The following is a 24,393-nucleotide window of genomic DNA, read 5'->3' as shown; positions in this document are numbered from 1 at the left end:
CAACCCTCTGCCATGGGCAGGGATAACACCCACCAGACCAGGCAGCACCATCCAACCTGGCCTTTAATTTGTTAGGGGAAACACACCCTGGGTAACCCAAAAAATCTCCCTTTTTCTCCCATTGCCAAACTGTGATAGGTTCAGCACAGAAACACAAAGCTGCAGAGGGTCTAATGTTGGAGATTGGAATATGTCTTGGAGAGTTCTCCCAGTTCTGGTATTAAACAACCTGTTAAATCAGCAAACTGGATCTTGGAGGACAGAGGGGTTTTCTGTTCAGTCACCTTTGTGATGCCTCAGGTTTAGCTTTTGTATTTTCACATTCTGTGCTGCTTTAGTGTGTGGGTCTGGGTTCATATTATGGGATCCTGCACAAGGGAAGCAGGGAAGCAGCCCCTGAGCAATTTGTGTGTGCAGAGCCCAGAGCAGCCCCCATTTGTACCAACATTCTAACTGAATATCAGAATGGGAACATCCCAAATTGCAGCTGTTCCTTTTGAACCTGCAGGCTGCCAAACGGGAGCTGGAGAGGCAGAGGCAGCTGGAGTGGGAGCGCAACCGGCGGCAGGAGCTGCTGAACCAGAGGAACAAGGAGCAGGAGGACATCGTGGTGCTCAAGGCCAAGAAGAAAACCCTGGAATTTGAACTGGAAGCTCTCGTGAGTGGTGGTGGTGGTGGAGCAGCTCAAACACACAAGTGTTGCCACATTTCTCTTCACAGAGGAGAGCGAGGCACAATTCTTCCCAAGAATATTTCTGGGTTTCACATTCTCTGAACCTCAGAGAAAAGAAAAACAATTCTTATCATTTGCTGTGCATGTGTTTGTGCAAAAGTAAAATTGTTGCCACATTTCTCTTCACAGAGGAAAGCGAGGCACAATTCTTCCCAAGAATATTTCTGGGTTTCACATTCTCTGAACCTCAGAGAAAGGAAAAACAATTTTCTTCTCATTTGCTCTGCCTGTGTTTGTGCAAAAGTAAAATGCACTGTGGAGATTGTTTACCCAGAATGATGGTTTTGTTTCCTTGGCCTATCAGGGCCAAGAGTGTGTGTGTGTCAGGACTGTCAGCTGACAGCCACAAAATGCTGTGCAGTTGAGTGCTTAGCAGATTCATCTCAGATGTAATGTAATATAGTGTTATATAAAAATAATATAGTATACTAAAGTAATTAATTAACCTTCTAATAAGATGGAGTCAGATGCATCATTCTCTCCCCTCGTCAGGGCTGCCCTGCAAAATCATTACACAAGATGGTGACTGTGCCCTGGCTCTGCTTGTTTTCTGTGTTTTCTAGCATTTCCACCACTGATATTTTCCTTAGTGTCACTTGAGGTGTTTTTATCCCAATTGTCATCCCAGAAAATGTCACTACTTAAGAGAAAAATCCACATTTTGTCTGGGGAAAACCTTAAAACTTTTTCCTGAAAAAAAATTTTTTTCAAATATCCTCTAAATTTTCCTATCTCATCTGTAGAGGACAAACTAAAGATGTAAATGAGTTTAAAAAAAAAAGAGTTTTTAAAAAAGACGTTCTTGGATCCAGACTTGCACGACCGAACATTTTGGTTAAAAAAGTTATTAAATAGATGTTTTTCTTTTCTTTTAAAGAATGATAAAAGAAACCAGTTGGAGGGGAAGCTTCAGGATATCAGGTGTCGGCTGTCGACCCAAAGACAAGAAATTGAAAGTACAAATAAATCCAGAGAACTCAGAATTGCAGAAATCACCCATTTGCAGCAGCAGCTACAGGTGAGAAAATGTTCTCTATTTTTATTCTTAGCCTTGAATTTTGACCTGCTCAAAAACATCATCAAAGCCCTGAGCAAACTTGGAATGAGCTGTTCCTCACACTTCAGGATAATTTGTCATTCCTGTAAATTTGTGTCCTTCAGAGGTGCCTGGGAACTGCTTCCTGCTCTTGAAGGAGTGTCTGGGGTTGTCCCTTCATCCTGCTGGGCTGCTGTGGGAGCAGGAAATGCTTTGGCCGCAGAAATTTTTGGGGGGAGCAGAAGGAAATCGTCCTGTGGAAATTTTGCTCTTTGTGTGCTGGGGGAAAGAGCTGACTGCAGTGAAGTGGCTTGTTGGTGGTTTTTTAATGATTAAAAATAATGAACTTTGGAAATGGAAGCTCCCAGTGAGAGCAGGGAGTTGTTGGCCTGAGCCTGGCATTTGCCTTTCTTATCAATGTAAAATTCTGTCACGTGAGAGCTGCAGCTCAGAGGTGTCTGCCTTTAAGAAAGAATATTCACTGTGGTTTGTAAGGGTTTCTGTAGTATTTGATCAGGAATTTTTCTCTTTATTAAATACTTCATAGGGCTTGAAATTAATTCTTGGCTGGTCGTGGGGGCTCTCAGGGTGTTTGTAGCACTAAAAAGAATCTCACACTTATGGAGCTGAGGTGCAAAACCTGGCTTAAATCCTAATCCTGCTATTTTATTGTAAAAATTAGTGATTAAGTTAACAAGTAATTAGTTATTAAGTCAAAAATAAAAATAATTTAATTTCTTAATTAAATACCTTTTCCTTAAAAAAACTTATAAAGATAAATACAAAACCATTTTATAACTTAGTAATAAAATACTATAAAACTCACAACTTATAAAACTGTAATGAAGTAAAAAATAATAAACATCTAAGTCCAAACACAAAATCCCATCTCAAACACTTTCAATCCCAGCCATAACAAAAACAAACAAAAATAAAATAAACCAACATTTAGTGGTGCCCCATGTGAGGATCAAACTCAGATTATGAGACTGTTTTTTTGAGGGTCTGTGCTTTTTATACAAATTCAAATAAATTTCATTTAATTTAAATTCTTTTATTTAATATTACAATATTATTACATATTATAATAATACTTTATAAGTCATTTTTATTCTAGAAATGATAATGAAATAATCCCATCCCAGCTTCACTCCTGCTTTCCCTGGCAGTTGTTCTGTTGGGTTTTGGTTTGAGGTGCTTTGGCAGCAGCAGCTGTGGCTGTGTGCTGATGCCTGCTCTCATTGATCTCCACCACTGATATTTTCCTTAGTGTCACTTGAGGTGTTTTTATCCCAATTGTGATCCCAGAAAATGTCACTACTTAGGAGAAAATGCCACATTTTGTCTGGGGAGAACCTTAAGACTTTTTCCTGAAAAAAAATTATTTTTTCAACTCTCCTGTAAATTTTCCTATCTCATCTGTAGAGGACAGACTAAAGATGTAAATGAGTTTTTAAAAAAGGAGATTTTCATCCTCTCAACTCTCAAAAGGGTTATAAAGTCAATATTGTCATTATCTTTGTAGGGTGATGTATCTTCATTGGAAGTACTTCAGTTTAGTACATCTGACACTTGCTGTGGGAAGATGAGTTAATTCAGAGGAGTAATTATTCTTCAGCCTATTAATTACTCCCAAGATGCAGTTTCATTAAACTTGTGGAAGAAGTGGTGTCCCAGTTGGTGCTGGTGGTGAGGATGTGTGCCAGTTCTCTGGCTCTGTGCTGCTTGCAGGGATGCTCAGCTCTCCAGACACCTGGGCTGTGCTGGAAACACCTTTGTGCTGGCTGGGGCTTGCTCAGTGCTGCAGGCATTATTTACCTCCTTGGTGAACATTTTGGCTCCCAGGTGATGTGAAGAGAATTTTCCCTTGTCCAAGGGGCAGGAGCTGGGTTTTATTTCCCCTCCATGTGGGACATTGCTCAACTCTTGGCCATTTTTTGATGCACGAGTTTCCAGAGTTTGTGATGCTCTTAATTTCTTTCATCTGTTTCTTCAGTATGAGGCAGGGATGTGGAATCCATGTGGTGGGTGTTCTTGGCTAGATGCTTATTCCATGCTTCTCTGGGCTTTCAGGAAACAGGACTTGGCCTTCAGGATGCTTTGGCATTCTCTGTCCTTACACACTCCCCAAACTATTCAGTGCATTGAGTAATCTGGGATGTTTGCAAGTGTTCTGGCCTTTACAAACAAAGCAGCTGATGTTGTGATCACATTCCACCCTCAGATGCCGTCCTGTGGTGCTTTTTGTACTTGGAGAAGGAGATTTTCTGCTTCATGTTGATGAAGATTCTGCTGCTTGGTTGATCTGGTTGATCTGCAGCCTTCTCAGAGCCACAGAAACACAGAGGGGTTGGGTTTGGAAGGGACCTTCAAGCTCATCCACCCTGCCATGGGCAGGGAACCTCCCACCAGAGCAAGGCTATAGATTTGTATATTGGTGTTTCCCATTTGTTCCAGGCAGGCAATAGTCCCAGGATGGCAGTCATGGAATATCCTGAGCTGAAGGGACCCCCAGGGACCCCCCAGTGCCACCCCTGCCCTACCCAGACTCCCCCAAGCCCAGCCTGGGCATCCCTGGCAGCGCTGGCCAAAGGCTCCTGGAGCTCTGGCAGCCTCGGGGCCGTGCCCATTCCCTGGGCAGCCTGGGCAGTGCCAGCAGCCTCTGGGCAAGAACCTTTCCCTGCTCTGCAGCCTGGCCTGGCCTGGCCCAGCCCCAGGCGCTCCCTGGTGCTGTCCCTGTCCCAGAGCAGAGCTCGGAGCTGTCCCTGCGCTGCCCCTCGGGAGGAGCTGCAGCCCCGGGGAGCTCTGACCTCAGGCTGCTCCAGGCTGAACTGACCGAGGCACCTCGGGGGCCCCTCCAGGCCCTTCCCCATCCCCGTGTCCCTCCCCTGGGCCCTCTCCAGCAGCTTCTGATCTTTCATTGGGACACCCAGAACTCCTGGGGCTCTCTCTGGGATCTCTGATACTGAGACACCCAGACCTGTCCCCAGCACTGGAGGTGCCCAGGGCAGGGCAGGATTAGTGTCCAGCTTTGGGATGTCCCCGAGGGGCTGGGAGGGCTCTGTTGCTGTGTCAGGCCCTGCAGCTGTGAGGGACACGTGCAGCTCCTCATAATCTAATCTGTAGTTTATCTGAATTTTGCTGCTTGTGAATTCCTGAAGTCCTTGGCTGTGCTGCGTGCTGTCTCAGGGTATTTTCTGGAACATCAGGAGCTCACAGGAGGCTGCAGTTGTTGCATAATGCTCAGAGTTGAGCTGGGCACTGCAGAGCCCCGTCAGGGTCGGGCAGGAGGAAAGTGGGACAGCCCAAAGCCATGGCAGTGCACTCAACCCTGGCTTTAACCATAATTAAAACTTTTTGTGCAATTGTGGGATCACAGACTGACTTGTGTTGGGATTGACTTTAAAGCCCACCCAGTGCCACCCCTGCCAGGGCAGGGACACCTTCCACTGTGCCAGGCTGCTCCAAGCCCTGTCCAACCTGACCTTGGGCACTGCCAGGGATGGGGAGTCCACGACAGCCCTGGGGCTCACTCTGATGTTCAGGGATCAGGGGACATTTATTCTTAGCATTGAGTGATGCCACTGCAATCCTCCATGACAAATTGAAGCTGTCAGCTGCTTGATTCCTCAAAAGCCTGCAGTTCCAGAGAACTGTTCAGAAATGTTCCAGGGTTTGTAGGGAAGATGGAATGTTGATACTCAGGTGCTGTTCCACCTTGTGCTGCTGAAGGTGTTTTGACAACTCGAGCTGGGAGGTGCAGGCTTCAGAAAAGTGTGTGAGATGGAAAGGGTCTCTGGAAAAGGCCAGGGTTCCACATGAAATACATTTATAGGATCCTCCAAAGGGAGAGTACCTTCTGCAGGGACCCTGTAGCACAGCAGTTCACAACCTTCCAACCACGTGCTGAGTTTGAGATCAGAATCCTCTGCCAAGAGCTGAGCGTGGAGAGGTCAAGGACTCAGGGACTGTCATCCCACAGGGCTTGTGTTTCATGGCTTTTGGCCAGAATATATTCCTTTAAAAGGAAAGTCTTTATTTTCTCTTCCTGTAATTGTTTGTCTTTCTATTCCTGACCTAAGTTACTAATCATTAACACTGTTGTTAATATTATTAATTAACTATTAGTGGAGGGGGCAGCCAGGGCAGGCTCAGCTGGGCCAGCAGCAGGAATTTGCCCATGGAAAGGGTGCTCAGGCCTTGGCAGGGGCTGCCCAGGGAGCTTTGCAGTGCCCATCCCTGCAGGTGTCCCCTGGGGGTGGCACTGAGTGCTCTGGGCTGGGGACAAGGTGGCCATGGGGCACAGCTGGCACTGCCTGGGCTGGGCCCAGCACCAGGGATCCTGGGATTCTGTTTTTCATTTATTAAAATCAGAAATAAACATTTTGTAAGTGCCTGTTTGAACATTTCCTCACATTTAGCCTTGTCTCCCTGCCCTCAGTTTTGGGTAATTCCAAGCCATTGGTAATTCCAATATTCAGTGAGAATCAGATCAGTTCCATGCATCCACTCTCCTGGACTGGCACAGAATGTCTGGGATCTCTGGGAATATCACAATTGATAAGATCAATAATACAGAGGAGGGAAGCAAGCAATAACACATCATTCAGTGAGGGAAGAAGCCAAGCAGAAATGAAGATGAGAGGTGTGGTGGCTGCAGTTATCCCTCACTCACCTTTGTGCCTGCTTTTCTTCTTGCTTTCCCTGTGCTCCAGGAGTCCCAGCAGATGCTGGGCAGGCTGATTCCAGAGAAGCAGCTGCTGAATGATCAGCTCAAGCAGGTCCAGCAGAACAGTTTGCACAGTGAGTAGATTTTGGGGCATGCCTGAGCTGGGGCAGGACACGTTCCCTCGCCGCAGTGTCCCCCTGGAATTGCTCTTTGTGTGTTGCAAGATGCAGATGGGAAAATGTTGCTTTCTGTGACCTAAACTGTTCCACAGAAGAAAATACTGACTTGACAATGTGTTCCAAACCAGGGGATTCCCTTCTCACCATCAAAAGGGCCTTGGAAGCCAAGGAACTGGCACGGCAGCAGCTCCGGGACCAGCTGGATGAGGTGGAGAAAGAAACCAGATCTAAGCTGCAGGAAATTGATATTTTCAATAATCAGCTGAAGGTAACCCAGGGCTCGTTAAGCCTTTCTGAATGTTCAGTTAATTCTTTTCTAACCTGATTGTGGGGGGAAAAAAATGAACTGAAATGATTAAGAATGTCAGTTTGGGGAGCATTCTCAATCTGTCTGTTAAGGATTTGATTTAATTTTTATTTTATTTAAGAAGATGCTGCTCAGCTTTCAAACTCAGGGTTTGACTCAATTTAATCTGCAGAGTCTCTTCAGGAGGAGATTTGAGCCCTGATTCCGAGTCTGTGATTGCAAAAATGAAATTACCAATTTCTGTGCTTTTCATCCAGGAAGGGCAGGACAAGGTCAGCAAATCTGCTGGAATCAGGAGTTCAAATTGAAATCTTGAATAAAAGAGACTTGATTTTCTGCTGCCACCCAGAATTGTTATCTGCTGTCTGTGTGCTCATGCTTGTCCCTGAGTGTAGCTGCCTGTGGTTTGTGGTTTCATGCTTTACTGCTCAGTCTTTGTTAAAACTGTGTTTGTTTTTTTTTTTTTTTTTTGTGTATTTCTGCATTGGCAATGTCAGGGTTCTGCAGAGAGAAGTTGGAAATCAATCTGTAGTTACAAACTTTTTAATAGCATTCGTTTTTTCATAAAATATTCCAGTGTTCAGGTACTTTATCTGCTAATTCCACTGGTGGGTTCTCCTGAAAGCTGACCAAAAACGCTCAATTTCCTGCAAATTGTGCTACAAGTATTCAGCAGGAAAATCACTGTGACAGAGACATTAATGGAGTTGTTGTGAAAGTTGATCAACTGGGATTAAATCAAACAATTTAGGAGGGAAGGTGGGGTTGAAATTAAGCAACAAATAGCTTGATTCAATTGGAGTTATTAATAATTATAGGAAAAATTAAAAGTGAGCCCCTGTTTTAAGGTTCATTTGAAGATGACTCTCCCAGTCTGAGACAGGGGGGATGGAAGGGGAGAATCTCTGCAGAGGCAGACAGAGCAAACAAAATGGGCACAATTTATATTTAAAAGAAAATAGAATGGTCTAATCCTTGCTTAATTAATCCTTGAGGTTTAAACCTCTCTTAGTTTTTCTTTATATGTGATTTTTGGATACATCTTACCATGTTGTGCTTCTTGGGTATTATTTTTTTTAATGGAGTCCTTTAAAAGTGATAAATTGGACTAAAGTATAATAATTCTAAAATTAGTGCCTGTGTTTGGTTTGATTATAAATTACCTAAACATAAATGGGAAAGGGGTGAACAGTCTTGGTATTGTGACACCAGCAAAAAAACCATCCAAAATCAACAAACCAGTCACCCAAAACTCCATCTTTTAAATATTGAAGGATTGCACTTCCCAGATAACAAACTGATGATAATTAAAAATTGAAGTTGCCCATTAAGCACAGATTTATCAACATGTTCCAGGAATCCAGGAATGCCTTCACTGAAGGTAAATGATTTTGCAGTTTAACAGGAAAATTTATTTCAGTCAATTGATAAAGAGTTGCGGAGACATTTCTTTGGGAAGAGCAGAAAGTCTCTGGCCTGAGGAGGTTGTGGGACTCACTGCCAGGAGGAGCAGATCAGGAGGAGCTCTCTGTGGGGATTTCTGCCTTGCTGAGCTGAGGAGGGACAGTGACAGAATCCCAGAATTGTCAGGGTGGGAAGGGACCTTCAGCATCACCCAGTGCCACCCCAGCATCACCCCAGACCCCGTCCCCAGGGGCCACATCCAGACACCCCCAGGGGACACCTGCAGGGATGGGCACTGCAAAGCTCCCTGGGCAGCCCCTGCCAAGGCCTGAGCACCCTTTCCATGGGCAAATTCCTGCTGCTGGCCCAGCTGAGCCTGCCCTGGCCCAGCCTGAGGCCGTTCCCTCTGCTCCTGTCCCTGTTCCCTGGAGCAGAGCCCGACCCCCCCGGCTGTCCCCTCCTGGCAGGGACTTGTGCAGAGCCACAAGGGCCCCCTGAGCCTCCTTTGCTCCAGGCTCAGCCCTTCCCAGCTCCTCAGCAATTCTCCCAGCTCCATTCCCTGCCTGGACACGCTCCAGCCCCAGCTGTACTATGGAACTGAGCAGTGGAAGCTGAATTCAGAAACTTCTCCCTTTTGTAGTTTCTCAAGATGAGCAAGGCATATTCTGGGGGGCCTGGAGGATTTTATAACTGAATTTAAAACCATAAAAAGGCACATGAATTGTTGTGGGCTCAGCATGGAAGAGGTAAAGAAACCACTCAGAGCTGCTGAGTGCAGCAGTGATTCCATGGCTGTTGTTCTTCATGGAACCATGGAATGTCCTGAGCTGAAGGGACCCCCAGGGATCACCCAGTGCCACCCCAGACCCCCCAAATCCCAGCCTGGGCATCCCTGGCAGCGCTGGCCAAAGGCTCCTGGAGCTCTGGCAGCCTCGGGGCCGTGCCCATTCCCTGGGCAGTGCCAGCAGCCTGGAATTTTGTGCCCAAGGCCAGTGAAGGCTTTCCTGGAGTCCTGGATTTACTGGGATTTGTGTGAAGTGGGAGCTGTCCACCCACAGAGAACACACTTAGCTGATCACATCACTCCGAGCCAGGTCATTATCAACTCCCATAATTCTCAAATACAATTACCTAAAAAAATCAAAAATCCGTGACAACTTTTAGGAGCCACCACTGGAAAAGTGACTGATATTGACAATAGGTAGAAATTGGCTTGTAAATAATGCTAAATTAATAATTTCCCTAAACAGCAGAAGAACTTGTTGAGTTCTCAGTTCCTGGGTGTGTCCTGTGCTGCCATCTGTGTGATTATCCATTATCCAGGCAGCTGGATAATGCTCACAATGAAATGGGAAATTTTTCAAATTGTATCTCAACAATTCCATCACATCTGAGCTCTAAATCTGATAAAGGTTTCTTGTAAATTAAGGGATAATAGGTCAAGATGGGAAAGATGGAAATCTTCCTTTTAAAAATGCATTTTTATCAAACAAATAAATTACAAACTCTGGATTTAATCAGGGTAATTTCATTTACCAGGCAACTTTTCCAAACCACAGCAGTTTACAGGATACTCTGGATTTGTCTCCATGTTTTTATGTTCTGTAATAAGTGAATACTTCATGTAAGTGTTAAAGTACATCATCTTTGCTGTGTGTCTTAATATCATAGGAGTGGTTAGGGAGATAAATACTTTTTCTGCTGAATATTTTTGTCATCTCTCCAGAACAACTGATTTCAATTCCTTCTGATGAGTCCTTTGGAGTTTGAAATACTCATAGAATTTAGTGCATTTCCACCAACAGCTTTCAGGCTTGCAAAATGTTATTAATATTTCAAATCAAGTCATTAGAATTATAGTATTGGATATCTTGAGGTAGAAGCAGTTGGTTTCAGGAGATTGCTGGTGCTTGTTTGGTTGCTCAGGTATCCTTTCAAATGGAATTTGGGGCAGTTTATGACAAAAGATAAACACAAACATTGGGCTGAATTTGGCTGAAAAGTGACTGAGTTTGTTACGAGGTTGAAAGTTTGGCCACTTCTTTGTGTCTTAGAGTTAAAGGAGTAAAACTTCTGTGCTCTTTAAAAATCTCAGCCTAGAGATCTAATGATTGATACTGATGCAGGTATCAATGAAATGGAGCTGGTCACTTGTTTCTTTCAGGATCATGGAATGGGCTGGGTTGGAAGGACCTTAAATCCATCCCATCCCACCCCTGCCATGGCAGGGACACCTTCCACTGTGCCAGGCTGCTCCAACCTGGCCTTGGGCACTGCCAGGGATCCAGGGCCTGCCCACCCTCAGGATAAAGAATTCCCCCTCAATGTCCCTGGATCTGAGCTGACCCTCCAAGCTCCAAGGACCTAATGCCCATTTCCTATAACATGGAGGAATCCAGAATGTCTTGCTGCTGCTGTTCCTGCCCAAAAGCACACAAGGACTGAGTTCATGTTTGTGAAGTGGTTGTGCTGAGAATTCTTTGCCAGTGCCTGGCAAAAGCAGTGGCCCCCGGTGGGCTGAGCTGTCCCGGTGCTGTCCGTGTGTCCCGTGGCTGTCAGTGCCTGTGTGTCAGTGTCAGCAGGGCACTCCTGCTCCCAACCCTCTTTACATCTCAGCATTTCTTTCTTCCAGTCAGTGGCAGTGGAAGAGGCAATGCTGCAGTGCCTGGCTCTCCTCCTGGGCTGCATCCAGCACTTACACTCCTTCCCAAAGGTCTCCGTGGCCTGCTCAGGCAGGACCCAGCTCTCTCTGAGTGAGGAGCCTCCTCCAGTTATGTGCTTCACTTTCCCTAAGCAGATGAGTGTGCAGTGTTTCACTGAGTCAGTGTTTGCTAAGGGGTGCCAGCACCAAACCAAAACCAGAGAGAAGAGTTTAGCCTGAGATTTTTATCTAATCCTTATGCCTGCGTGAGGAGTGTGCCTTGAATTGCAACTTGGGCACAGTTCTAGTGAGTTATTTAGTTATTTTTGTCTTTTGCTTATCTGGATCTTCAAGAGTTTAAGTAAATTGCCAGTTTTGGTCATGATTTTCAGAATTTTTAAAAAGCAAACACTTGGATGGGAAGTATCCCTACACATCACTGTCATCTGTGATTCCTGGTAGGAGAGGGGTGGCAGCTCCCTTCCTTTGCCCAAAAACCCCCAGGATGGGGTGAAGGGAGGAATTGTCTGCCAAGGGCAAAGCAGAGGCTTTGGGAGCTGGGGAATGGGGCAGGAAGGGGTTGCTCTGGAAAAGCTTCAGGGAGCACAGAACTGTGGAGTCCTTTCCTCTGGCATCAAATGCTCTGCTTGTCTCAGGGGGAGAAGATCTGGTGGAAACCTTGGATTGTAATCCCAACAAATCCTGTTGTCTTGCTGTCAAAAAGGCACAATCTGGGCCAAAAAAACTCCACTTCCACCCCGAAGGTTTTTGTAGCAAATGATTTGGCTGTATAAAGTGAATATTGAAATGCTGTCATTGCTATTCAATAATATAAATGTGGCTGTTGTAACACCTCAAATCCTCCTCGTTGGTCTGTTTGGATTTAAATGCCAGGGTAACAATTGCTCTCCTTTTTAGGTAAGGCATTCCTTGGCCAGGAATGAGCAAAGCCTTGGGGGGAATGTCCAGCTGGGAGCTGTGTCTGTGCAGGATGAGTGTAGAGTGTGCTGAGCATCCAGCTGGAAGTGTCCTGGCTCTTGAGGTGTTAGCAGAATTTTCTTCAGCTGCTTTCCAGCAGAGCTGTGGGAGATGCTGTTTCTTCCTCCCCATCCTCCCACTTGGCAAAGCAGTGTTGCATGAGGTGCCCAGCACATCTTTGTTTCCTCCTGGCTGACCCAAAAGGGATGTGTATGGGATTTTTTCATCTCCAAAAATGCTCCATCCAGTGCCAGCACTGTAAACTGGGTTTGGTTTTCTTAACACACAGTCCTGTCAGAGAAAAATCCTGTCACAGAACACTGAGCCAGCACATCAGCTTGGCTGGGAGGGAATGGTGTGTTAAAATGTCTGTGGAAAACTTAAATGAGTCTTAAAATGTCTCTTTAATTCCAACTTCTCTGGGAACTGATTGTCTCTTTAATGATGCTGAGCTCAGTTTTCATTGAATTTAAAATTGAGGAGCATTAATGAAATAAAACTGAGACCTGGGCCACAAGGATCAGCTTCCCTTTTGAAGCTTTCACCCCTGTATCCAGTGGGTTTGGATCACTTCCATTTCTTTTTTTGTTTCTTATGCAATTTTCTCATTTGGGTCAGTGCATGAGGAATGAAAACTTCCTGTGGATTGTAGATTGTGAATTTCTGAAAAACCATCCAAATACTTCCAGGATTAACTGTTTCAGTCCATACTTTCATGATAAGATACCAATTTTTGAAGTGAAACTATTTTCAGTGAAAATCTTCAGTGGTCGTAGGTAAATCTTCCCTTTTTCTACTGTAATGCTGAGGAGTTTAGATGCAAAATTCCAGGTCATGCAAAGAAATTTCAGAAAAAGGTTGGATTTGTGTTAATAGGTATTAATGAAGAGCACAAATCTTGAGGAAAATATTATGGTGGTATTATTATTATTTATATTCTAATTTTTTCAGGCAATTGAAGAAAAACTGACTTATATATAAATGAATAGTCTCTGTACCATGATTCATCCCAAAGACATTCCTTAAGGATTTCAGTCTCCTGTGAATAAATCAGCATTAATTGGCAAATGAAACTGATTAAGAGTTGCTGTGATGAGAGCTGAGAGGGCAGATTTGTGTCTGGAATTCAATAAATGGATTCCATAAACCAACAAACAAAACAAAACAGAAGTGACTGTTCAGATTAAGCTTTGTCCATTTTTCAGAATCCCATTTAAAAGTTTTCTGGTTTCCTAACCCTTTAATGGATAAAAATAGGAAAACAGTAGGTGGTTTATAGACCCTGGGAATGAACCTGAAACATCTGCATTTGGCAGGACTGTGACTTTGAGAGATCCCCAGCCACTGCCAGGTGTTGTCCCCTCACAGGGAACTCTTTGGGGCCATCAGTTGTGATCCACAGAGTGGATTTTTACACCTGTTTGCCTTTTTTTAATCCAGGAGCTGAGAGAAATCCATAACAAACAGCAGCTCCAGAAGCAGAAGAGCTTGGAAGCTGAGAGGTTGAAACAGAAGGAGCAGGAGAGGAAGACAGTGGAGCTGGAAAAGCAGAAAGAAGCTCAGAGGTAACAAACTGCTTTAGTGGAGCCCTAAATGTAACACCTCCCCTGGTATCTCCTGGACAACATTCCTGTCTGCCCACAACTTCCAGGGATGCAGATGAGGTTTGTGTCCTCTAGTGCCACCCTCTAAGGCTTGGGAAGTGCATTGGTTGGACAGCAGCAGGAATTTGCCCATGGAAAGGGTGCTCAGGCCTTGGCAGGGGCTGCCCAGGGAGCTTTGCAGTGCCCATCCCTGCAGGTGTCCCCTGGGGGTGGCACTGAGTGCTCTGGGCTGGGGACAAGGTGGCCATGGGGCACAGCTGGCACTGCCTGGGCTGGGAGGGCTCTGCCAGCCCCAGGGATTTGGGGATTCCATGAATTAATTTTTTTCTCATTAGACACCTCCTGTCCCCTCCTCTCTCTCTTCATCTCATTGTTGTGTTCTCATCGTCAAACGAGGATGTGCAGGTGCTGCGGCGATGGCGTTTGGAGTCTTTTCTGCCAAGGAAAAACACACAGAATTCCAGAATCAGATGGAATTTCTGCATGGAAAGGGAGCTCCGGCCTTGGCAGGGGCTGCCCAGGGGGCTTTGCAGTGCCCATCCCTGCAGGTGTCCCCTGGGGGTGGCACTGAGTGCTCTGGGCTGGGGACAAGGTGGCCATGGGGCACAGCTGGCACTGCCTGGGCTGGGAGGGCTGTGCCAGCCCCGGGGATTTGGGGATTCCATGAATTATTTTTTTTTCTCCCACTGTTTTTGATCAGGAATTCACCTTGTCCTTGGTCTGCTCTTTGCAGCACACCAAGTGTGTGAGGAGCAGCTGCTTCTCAGGCATCTGCCTCTAATTCTGAAGGAATTCCAGGGGTGGGCTAGGCCATGGAACAGACTGGAGCACACTGGGCATCCTTCAGATCTTCAGAGCTGTCTTTACTGGAGCAAATTGCTTCCAGCAGAGAATATTTATTCATTTCTTGCTGTCTTATCCTCTGGTGGAGGGGAAGGACTTGTTAACTCTGGCATTTGGGAATGGGAAATATTCCAAATAATTCTCTAGAGTGCTGTGTAAAACTTGCAAACACTTCTCCTTGCCCCTCAGCATGAGGATAAGGATGGCCAAGTGTTCTGATTCCTGCTTTTCTCTTTCTGATTTGCCTGTTTGGAGTCTTGGCTTGGGTTGGATCTTCAAGATCCCTTCCAACCCAAACCATTCCCTGAGTTTGTGATTTCTGGGAGTCATTCCCAGTGTAAGGAGATGCTGGGGAGTGATTCATAACTCACCAAAATGAAGTTAGGGCATAGAAAATTCCTACAGAAGACTCTTGGTACTGGAGATGACCCAAAAGCTTTGGTGGCTTTGGTTTGAGTGGCTCTGTTGTCCCCACTGTCCCCCAGGCGGATCCAGGACCGGGACAAACCGCGGCTGGAGCGGGGACAGCCAGAGGAGGAACCACAGTGGCAAAAAAAAATCCAGGAAGATGACAAGCAAAAAAGGGAAGAACTACCCAAGAAGAAGGAAAGTGAGGATAAGGGGAAACAGGAGATGCAGGAGAAGCTGAGTAAACTCTTCCAGCCCCACCAGGAGCCCGGCAAGCCCGGCCAGGCTCCGTGGTCCAACGCAGGTAGGGTCCAGCAAACTATTTCTGTAGTTTTTATTTTGGTGTGGCATACATGCCTTGGGATTTTTCAGAGTGGGAACAATATGTTTAGTCACCCTTTTCCTTTCCTGCCTTCCTTTGTTTGCTGGAGCAATGACCTGAAATCTAAGATTTAATGCCCCTTTTCTGCTCTCCACACATTCACTTTCAGCTGAGAGCTTTTTCTGTGCATTGTATCCTGATTTTTGTCTGTAGTGAGAATTCTGCTTCCCTCTTAAGTGTCTTGGATACACACAAGAACTGTTTGGAATGTAAAACCGGTTTAAATATTTGTCCAAAGGATTGCATCACTTTTATAACCAAATTCTGCCAAGAGGAGCTGTGGACTTCCAGTTCCTGGCAGTGCCAAGGCCAGGCTGGACACTGGGGCTGGAGCAGGGGAAGGTGTCCCTGCCATGGCAGGGGTGGCACTGGATGGGCTTTGAGGTCCCTCCCAGCCCAGGCCATTCTGTGTATCTAAGATTTTCCCTGCTGTTTAGAGGAGAAAATAATAAGCAAATTGTATTTAAATAATCAATTTTTCTACTTCCCTTGTGTAAAAAGGGGATAGGGGTGTTCTGCAGACTCTGCAGGTTTGGTGACTCTTGTCTCCATTTCCACCCCGTTTTCCATGAATTTAAAAACCAGGTGGTTTGATTTCTTCTCTCTGTATCTGTGTGTTTCCTTTGCTCAGAGAAAGCTCCTCTAACCATTTCTGCTCAGGAGGATGTAAAAATAGTGTATTATAGAGCTCTGTATCCTTTTGAATCCAGAAGCCACGACGAGATCACCATCCAGCCTGGAGACATCGTCATGGTAAGCAGGGCTTGGGATATTCCTTGGGAAAAGCCTTCAGCTTCTGCCATGGCTGCCTTACATTTTATATGGCAAGAAAGGAAACTTCAAATCCCAAAAATCTGCTTGCAGGTGTGTTGGAAGAGAATAATTTCCAGTTTTTCAGGGTTGTGGTCAGTGGGTTGTGTCAAACTCTGAAGCAAGGCTTGCTTTTGTCTCTCTAAGTTTTAATTCCCTGGGTAATGGCTGCAGGGATTAAGTGGCTATTAATACTAATTAATCATTAGTATGTTCTTAACATGCAGAATGAAAATTCCTGGGGGAATTCTTAAATACTGTTCACTGGGGGAAGTGTATTCCCAACAGTGTTCTACCCAACAAAATTGATTTTAGGAGCTTTTGCATTTAGCTCAATTTAGTAACAGTGGATTTTGGAAAAATAACACTTTGTAGAGTCTTCCAAATATTAATTATCATTATTTTTTTAAAAATTGTTTGGGAAATTGAACCTTTTGGGGTTGGTTTGGCTTTTTACTTATTGGGTGTTTGAGGCCTTGGTTTCTGGAAAATGCAAAGTGAATCCTGGCTCGGTGTCACTGCTGAGGACTGAGTGAGGATACAGCAGGTTGGAAAGCTGCAGGAACTGGTGTGGGAGAGGAGACTCTGGAGGCTGCTGGGAAATGCTGGGATGCCTTGTTTTCATGGGAAATAATGGGTGGCCTGGATTTACAGGTCATTCTGTGGGCAAGAGTGATCAGTGTTAGGCAGACTTGCTGGGAAAATAACAATTATCCCTAAAGTTGTGATTTTAAGAATAATTTTGCACATTTTAAAACAGATATTTGCAGAGAAAATAACATTTTTCCTCCAAAGATGTGGTTCTAGGCAGTTCTGCACATATTTATCCCTGTTCTTGCAGGGAAAATAACATTTTCCCTCAAATGTGTGATTCTAAGCAGGGCTGGAATCATTTTTGAAAAGAGATTTGTAGGGAAATAACATTTTTCCCAAAATACACAATTCTAAAGAGCACTGAAATAATTTTAAAAGACAGATATGCAGGGAAATAAAATCTTCCCCCAAAATATGTGATCCTAAGGAGCACCACACACATTTTAGGGACTTTGAGACCATCTCAGTCCTGCTACCTGTTGCTTATGGACTCGGTGTTAACCCCCTCATTCCCAGCAGGGTACCTCCTCTCTGTTGCCTTTATTGAAGTGATTTTGGCCAGAATCCCAGCAGGATCCTGGGGGCTCTGCTGCCCTGCAGGAAGGGTTAAAGGGCAGCTGCTGTGGGCAGTGCTGAGCTGAGCTGTAACCTTGCTTTGCATCCCTGCTTCCCTGGAGGTCCACTGAGCCCAGCAGAGCTGCTTCCCCTGCACTTCCTTGGGTTTGAGCCCAAATTAACACAGCCCAGCTCGTTATCTAAAGCACTTCAGACACCCTGGAGCAGGGTTTGCTGCCGTTGGCTCCTCCTGTGTTTGTCCTGTGCTTCCAAAGGTGCCCGTGGTGCCTTGCCTTGGAAAACAGCCATTTGCAAGCTCAGGGTTGAGGTGAGGCTGCCTGGTGGCATCAGTGCAGCTGAGCTCCAGCTGGGAGCTTCCTGTGCCACCAAATCCCTGCTCCTTGGATAACTCAACACAAGTGGAGCTCTCCCACCCTGCAACTGAAACCCTGACCCGTTTTGGAGCTGTGGTCCTGGCAGGCAGCGGGCAGGAGGTGCCACCAGAGCCCAGGGCTGGGATTCCTGGGTTGGGATTCCTGGGTAGGAATCCTGGGCTGGAATTCCTTGGTTGGGATTCCTGGGCTGGGATCCTGGGCTGGGGTCATGGGTTGGAATTCCTGGGCTGGGATTCGTGGACTGGAATTCCTGAGTTGGGGTAATGGGCTGGGATTCCTGGGCTGGATTTCCTGGGTTTGGATTCCTGGGCTGGAATCCTGGGCTGGAATTCCTGGGTTTGGATTCCTGGGCTGGAATTCCTTGGTTGGGATTCCTGGGTTTGGATTCCTGGGCTGGGATCCTGGGTTGGGATTCCTGGGCTGGAATTCCTGGGCTGGAATTCCTGGGTTGGAATTCCTGGGTTTGGATTCCTGGGCTGGAATTCCTGGGTTTGGATTCCTGGGCTGGGATCCTGGGTTGGGATCCTGGGCTGGGATTCCTCGGCTGGGATTCCTGGGTTGGAATCCTGGGCTGGAATTCCTTGGTTGGGATTCCTGGGCTGGGATCCTGGGCTGGGGTCATGGGTTGGAATTCCTGGGCTGGGATTCGTGGACTGGAATTCCTGAGTTGGGGTAATGGGCTGGGATTCCTGGGCTGGATTTCCTGGGTTTGGATTCCCGGGCTGGGATCCTGCGTTGGGATTCCTGGGCTGGAATTCCTGGGCTGGAATTCCTGGGTTGGGATTCCTGGGTTGGAATTCCTGGGTTTGGAATTCCTGGGTTTGGATTCCTGTGCTGGGATTCCTGGGCTGGAATTCCTGGGCTGGAATTCCTGGGTTTGGATTCCTGGGCTGGGATCCTGGGTTGGGATCCTGGGCTGGAATTTCTGGGTTTGGATTCCTGGGCTGGAATTCCTGGGTTTGGATTCCTGGGCTGGAATTCCTGGGTTTGGATTCCTGGGTTGGAATTCCTGGGTTGGAATCCTGTGCTGGAATCCTGGACTGGGATCCTGGTTGGAGTTCTTGGGCTGGGATCTGATCCTGGCTGGGATCCTGCCTGGAATGGGGTTGCAGAGCTCATTCTGTCCCAGGAGCTGGGCCTTCACCAGAGCCTGGGAATGATTTTTCCAAGAGTGTAAAGCCCAGGGAGGAGCAGGGAGGAGGAGGAGGAGGATTTACCCAGGAAGGAGAAGGCTTTGGCAGTCTGGGGAGGGCTCTGCTCTGCCCTGCTGCTGGGAAAAGCCTGTGGCACCCCTGGATCTGCTGCCTTGCATTCCACAATTACTCTGGCTTTTTGATTCTCCCACTTTTTAATTCTCCTATCCTTTCAATGTACTTTAAATTTCTTCCACTCTAAGCTGAGATTGATTTTAATCCTGGCTGTAACTCAACCAAGCTTTTGTGTGGGAACAGATATTCTTCCCTGAAAAATGTACAATGAATTCTAATGGCAGTTTCTCATCAGTTTTCTTAGTTATTGATTGTTGGAGTTGGATTCAATCTTCTTTGAGATCCACAGAATTAAGGAGTTGTCAGCTGTGGTTCTAAAGTACAGCTGAATAAATAAAAACACCCTCCCACACACTGTAATTCACTATTCAGGTGTACATTTAAAGTCTGGTTGTATTTTGGAAAAAAAAAATCTGGGATTGTTGTGGGACTTGTGGGTGGTAGGTGTAAAATTAAATGAAATTGAAACAAAATAGCTTAAAAAAACATTTAAAGGAATTTATTTAAAATTTCAGTACAGTACTGCAAAACAAGATGTCACTTGTGTTTTAGATGAAGAAGAAACCAGAGCTGATATGAATTTTGAAGTTTAATTATCCTTCAAAATGCCTTTTCATGAGAGTGCATAGAGAACTTCATTGGGTTGAATAAGCAGAGATCTGTGTCCTCACAGGCAGTTTTAGAATTATTACACTCAAATCCTCTCCTGAAGAGCCATGAATTGCATGGGTCTGAAACCTTTTGGTTGTTTTTTTTCCTTATGCCTGAAGAATCCCCGTGGTTTCTGGGATTCAGACCTCAAAAATGCTCATTTTAGAGCATCTCCACAACCCAGATTTGCCTTTGCAGTGCTGTTTGTTCCCTCTGTGTGGTGATTGCAGTTCCTGCCCTGCCTGGGGTGGCTGATCCCTCCCTGGGTGGGTTATCCAGCCCTGCCTGGGGTCACTGATCCCTGGGTGGGTTATCCAGCCCCAGATGGGGTGAACAGATTCCTGGGTGGGTTATCCAGCCCCTCAGTGCTTTATCCCTTTTCCCCAGACCCTCCCTCAGCTGTGCCCTTCCCTCTCCCATCTTGCTGCTTTCCCATCTCTGCTGCAGTGGAAATTTTGCTCTGCACTGCAGGAGAAGCACATGGAATCGCTCAAGCACAAAGTGCTTTCATTGCTGGGATTGTCTTGGGCTGCTGGGGACTGAGAGACAGGAGGGGACCCAAAACCCGCAGGAATGAGGGATGGCTTTGCACCGGGAGGGGGAGGGTGGATGCAAATTCCACTGGGAGGCACAGAGTCAGCAAATGGCCCGAGGCAAAGGAATCTGGCAGCAGCTCCTCTGAGGAGCACTGGAGATCCATCCCTGCCCTGGCTGAGCCCCCAGCAGGGGTCAGGAAAGGGATTGGGATTGGGATTGGGATTGGGATTGTGCCCCACAGGTGAGAGCCCACCTGCAGAGCTGCCCCAGCCCTGTCCCAGCACAGGGAGGAGCTGGAGCTGCTGCAGAGAGCCCAGAGGAGGCTCCAGGATGAGCAGAGGGATGGAGCAGCTCTGCTGGCAGGAAAGGCTGGCACAGCTGGGATTGTTCAGCTGCACAGGAGAAGCTTTGGGCTGAGCTCAGGGTGGCCTTGCAGGGCCTGAAGGAGCCCCAGGAAACCTGGAGAGAGACAATTTCCAGGGGATGCAGGGACAGCACCCAGGGAATGGCTTCCAAACTGAAAAATTACAGGTTTAGATCAGATATTAAGAAAAATTTCCTCTCTGGGAGGATGGGCAGGCCCTGGCACAGGGTGCCCAGAGCAGCTGGGGCTGCCCCTGGATCCCTGGCAGTGCCCAAGGCCAGGCTGGACACTGGGGCTGGAGCAGCCTGGCACAGTGGGAGGTGTCCCTGCCATGGCAGAGGTGGAGCAGGACCAGATTTAGGGTCCCTACTGACCCAAACCATTCCATGGTTCAGTGGTTTCAGTATGGAAAAAACAATTGTCAAGCCCTCTTGCATTGCAAAAAGTTCATTACTGTGGGGATCTGGGTTGTTTTCAGTAAAATTCCCATTTGCAGGATGTGTTTGTTAACTCTCTGACTTCCTATGTCTGCAGGTGGATGAAAGCCAGACTGGAGAGCCAGGGTGGCTTGGTGGAGAACTGAAGGGGAAGACTGGATGGTTCCCTGCAAACTATGCAGAGAAGATTCCAGACAGTGAAGTTCCAGCCTCTGCCAAGCCCGTGGCTGAACCCTCTGCTGCTCCCAAAGTGTCTGTGCAGGAAAGCTCCACTCCCCTGGGAGCCCCTGCCCCTGCAGAGGCTCCTGCAGCAGCCAACAACTGGGCAGACTTCAGCTCCACGTAGGTTTGGGTGCTGCTCAGCCCCTCAGTGCCTGGGCTCCTTTGGAACTGGCCCTGGGCACAGAGCCAGAGTGCAAACTGAAAACACATTCTGGGATGTGAAGGATGCTCTCTGTAGGAACCAGTTCAAGCTGCAGCCCTGTGGGACTTGGGGCTGATCCCATCACCCCTGCCTGGGCACAGCACGTGCAGGAGACATCCCCATGTGAGGATGTGGGCATGGGGGAAATCCCAAGGGGTTCACTTCCTTTGGCATCACAGAATCCCAGACTGGGTTGGGCTGGAGGGACCTCAGAGCCCACCCAGTGTCACCCTGCCATGGCAGGGACACCTTCCCCTGTGCCAGGCTGCTCCAGCCCCAGTGTCCAGCCTGGCCTTGGGCACTGCCAGGGATCCAGGGGCAGCCCCAGCTGCTCTGGGCACCCTGTGCCAGGGCCTGCCCACCCTGCCAGGGAACAATTCCATCCTGATCTCCCACTGAAATTTCCCCTCTTTCAGTGGGAACTCATTCCTCCTTGCCCTGCCACTCCTCTTCCTAATGAACAATCCCTCTCCAGCTCTCCTGGAGCCCCTTCAGGTACTGCCACCTCCTAAATCCCTTTCTCCTACATCAGTTTCCACCAAGCCTTATGGAAGGCTTCCATCCTGTTTATTGTTATGTACAATATGAAAATGGCAGAGGTGACATGAAGAGGTAATTTAATTCCTGGTGACAGCATTAGTAAAACTGATGGAATTGGAACATGTGCCCATCCCTGGGTGTCTTAACTCAATACTGGGCACTTTTATCAACTGCAATTCCTTCTCCTTTGCCCATGAAATCCATATTTTTAAACTGATATCTCAGTGGGAGGCCCTGGCACTCCTGACACAGCTGGGGCTGCCCCTGGATCCCTGGCAGTGCCCAAGGCCAGGCTGGACACTGGGGCTGGAGCAGCCTGGCACAGGGGAAGGTGTCCCTGCCATGGCAGGGCTGGCACTGGGTGGGCTTTGAGGTCCAAACCATGCCATGATCCTGTTTAAAGGAAAGGGATGTGAGAGGTCAGTGACATGCAGGGGGGAAGATTTCAAACCAGTTTTGGAAAGAATGATTAATATTTTTATTTCTCTTTCCACTGTGCATAATGCAGCCTGCACTGCTTGAACTTCTGTTTGTAGGGACACAGCTAAGAATTGAGATAAAAACCTGTCCTTTAGTGACAAGGAGCTCAGTGTGGGGGTTGCCTTTGAAGGTGAAGTTGTGGTTCACCACTTCATTTTCACTGCTGCACCTGGAGTTGAGGTGCTGGGTACTCACAGAAAAGAAATTCATGTAGAAAGTTGAGATATTTCTTCTGCCTGAGTTTTTTTTTTTTTTGTTCCTACTCTTAAAAACAGTAGGAATCACGTTGTTCTTTTCTTTTTCTTTCCAGCTGGCCAGCAAACACCAGTGAGAAGGCAGAGAGTGATAACTGGGATGCCTGGGCAGCTCAGCCCTCGCTGACCGTGCCCAGCGCGGGGCAGCTCCGGCAGCGCTCGGCCTTCACCCCTGCCACCGTCACCGGCTCGTCCCCATCCCCTGTGCTGGGCCAGGTGAGCTCCTGGCCTCACCCACCTGCTCTGAGCCACCACAAAGGCTTGGAGAGCAAAGTGGGAGCCTTGCCTGTGCGTTAAAACACTCACCTGACACCACATAGTGAGCACCTCCAGGTGGGAGGGTGCCACCTGCAGAGCTGCCCCAGCCCTGGGAGGAGCTGGAGCTGCTGCAGAGAGCCCAGAGGAGGCTCCAGGATGAGCAGAGGGATGGAGCAGCTCTGCTGGCAGGAAAGGCTGGCACAGCTGGGGGTGCTCACCTGGAGAGGAGAAGCTCCAGGGAGAGCTCAGAGCCCCTGGCAGGGCCTGAAGGGGCTCCAGGAGAGCTGCAGAGGGACTGGGGACAAGGGATGGAGGGACAGGAGCCAGGGAATGGCTGCCAGTGCCAGAGGGCAGGGCTGGGTGGGATCTGGGCAATGAGGAATTGTTCCCTGGCAGGGTGGGCAGGGGCTAGGAAGGATGAAGGTTTGACAAGAAGGTCTCACAGATAGGTATGCTTAGCAGAAAGATTTTTGAATGAGGAAGGAGCAGAGATGGAAGCAAGTTTTGATGTAGAAGAAAAGAAGTGCTGAGCCAGTCTTACTGGATAACCAAGGAGACAAAGGGTGTGTTAGTTAGAAGGGGTTTTTGTGACTCAGAGCAAAGGATAAACCCACCTCAAACAAGATGTTTTTACCAAGCAGAAAGATAGCACAGGCAAGCAAGTCAGCAGATGTTGCAAGTAGAAAAAAGGTCTCTGAACTTTCCACTGCAAGAAAACTGAAAAGCAACTTCTAGCTTAAACTGTAAGGTACTAACTTCTAGTGACTGGAGAACAGTGAGATGAACATGATAATTACAGTAGTTATGGTAGGCTGTAGATAAGGTATAGACTGGTTCTACTGTATTGAGATGCTCAGCAAAGAACAGTGTGTAATGCATTTGTCACCTGAGCTAAGGGTCCCTAGGCCTGCCTGCAGCTCACAGCTGTAGGCACAGACTCTGTCACCCACAACCCTGGAGTGCTCTAACACCTTGGATGTAATAAACTGCATTTGGAAGAGCTGCCTGAGCCCCACATCTCTCATTTAGGCACTTACAGGCCCTGGCACAGGGTGCCCAGAGCAGCTGGGGCTGCCCCTGGATCCCTGGCAGTGCCCAAGGCCAGGCTGGACACTGGGGCTTGGAGCAGCCTGGCACAGGGGAAGGTGTCCCTGCCATGGCAGGGTGGCACTGGGTGGGCTTTCAGCTCCTTCCAACCCAGGCCATTCTATGGATAGCAACATCTGGGGCAGGATTTAACACCAAGCAGTTGCTGGTTTGCTGGTCTGGGATGACTTTTTTAGATTTTGGTGGTGCAGGGTTGGGTCACTTCCTTGGGGCTTTCTTCACTCCCATGACAACCTCCACTCCCAAGTGGGTTGAGTGGAATAGCAATGGCAAAGCTTCCCAGCTGTATCCTGTCCCTCTCTTCAGGCACTTCCTTCTCCTCACTGGAACAACAAACTGTTCTTGGGTGCTCATGTGTTCTGGGAAGTGCTGAATATCTAACTCAGAGCAAAAAAGAAATTGTGTGTGCCATGAATAATGTGCAGCAAAGCATCATTTCCCATAAAATGGCCTAGAAGTCCTGCCAAAGCAGCTCCACAAGGGTTTATTACACGTGTCTTAAATAAAAGTAATTCATATAATCTTGCTTTGCATT

General features: G+C 47.4%; 1 protein-coding gene across 3 annotated transcripts in view; it reads left to right on the top strand.

The window, feature by feature from the left end:
• Positions 1-24,393, top strand: part of ITSN1 (intersectin 1) — a 110,797-nt gene that overhangs the window by 49,014 nt on the left and 37,390 nt on the right. For all 3 annotated transcript variants that reach the window (XM_041402128.1, XM_041402129.1, XM_041402127.1), the window contains 9 exons: positions 509-658; positions 1,611-1,751; positions 6,485-6,572; positions 6,746-6,885; positions 13,388-13,512; positions 14,880-15,106; positions 15,816-15,937; positions 20,893-21,137; positions 22,550-22,709. In XM_041402128.1, the coding sequence (XP_041258062.1) occupies positions 509-658; positions 1,611-1,751; positions 6,485-6,572; positions 6,746-6,885; positions 13,388-13,512; positions 14,880-15,106; positions 15,816-15,937; positions 20,893-21,137; positions 22,550-22,709 (1,398 nt within the window). The remainder of the gene's footprint in view (positions 1-508; positions 659-1,610; positions 1,752-6,484; positions 6,573-6,745; positions 6,886-13,387; positions 13,513-14,879; positions 15,107-15,815; positions 15,938-20,892; positions 21,138-22,549; positions 22,710-24,393) is intronic.

The sequence above is a fragment of the Onychostruthus taczanowskii genome, unplaced genomic scaffold (genome assembly GCF_017590055.1).
Source record: "Onychostruthus taczanowskii isolate IOZ18803 unplaced genomic scaffold, ASM1759005v1 scaffold194, whole genome shotgun sequence".
Taxonomy (NCBI): domain Eukaryota; kingdom Metazoa; phylum Chordata; class Aves; order Passeriformes; family Passeridae; genus Onychostruthus; species Onychostruthus taczanowskii.
Note: the sequence above shows the minus strand (reverse complement) of the source record. Positions and strands in the feature narration are given on the sequence as shown.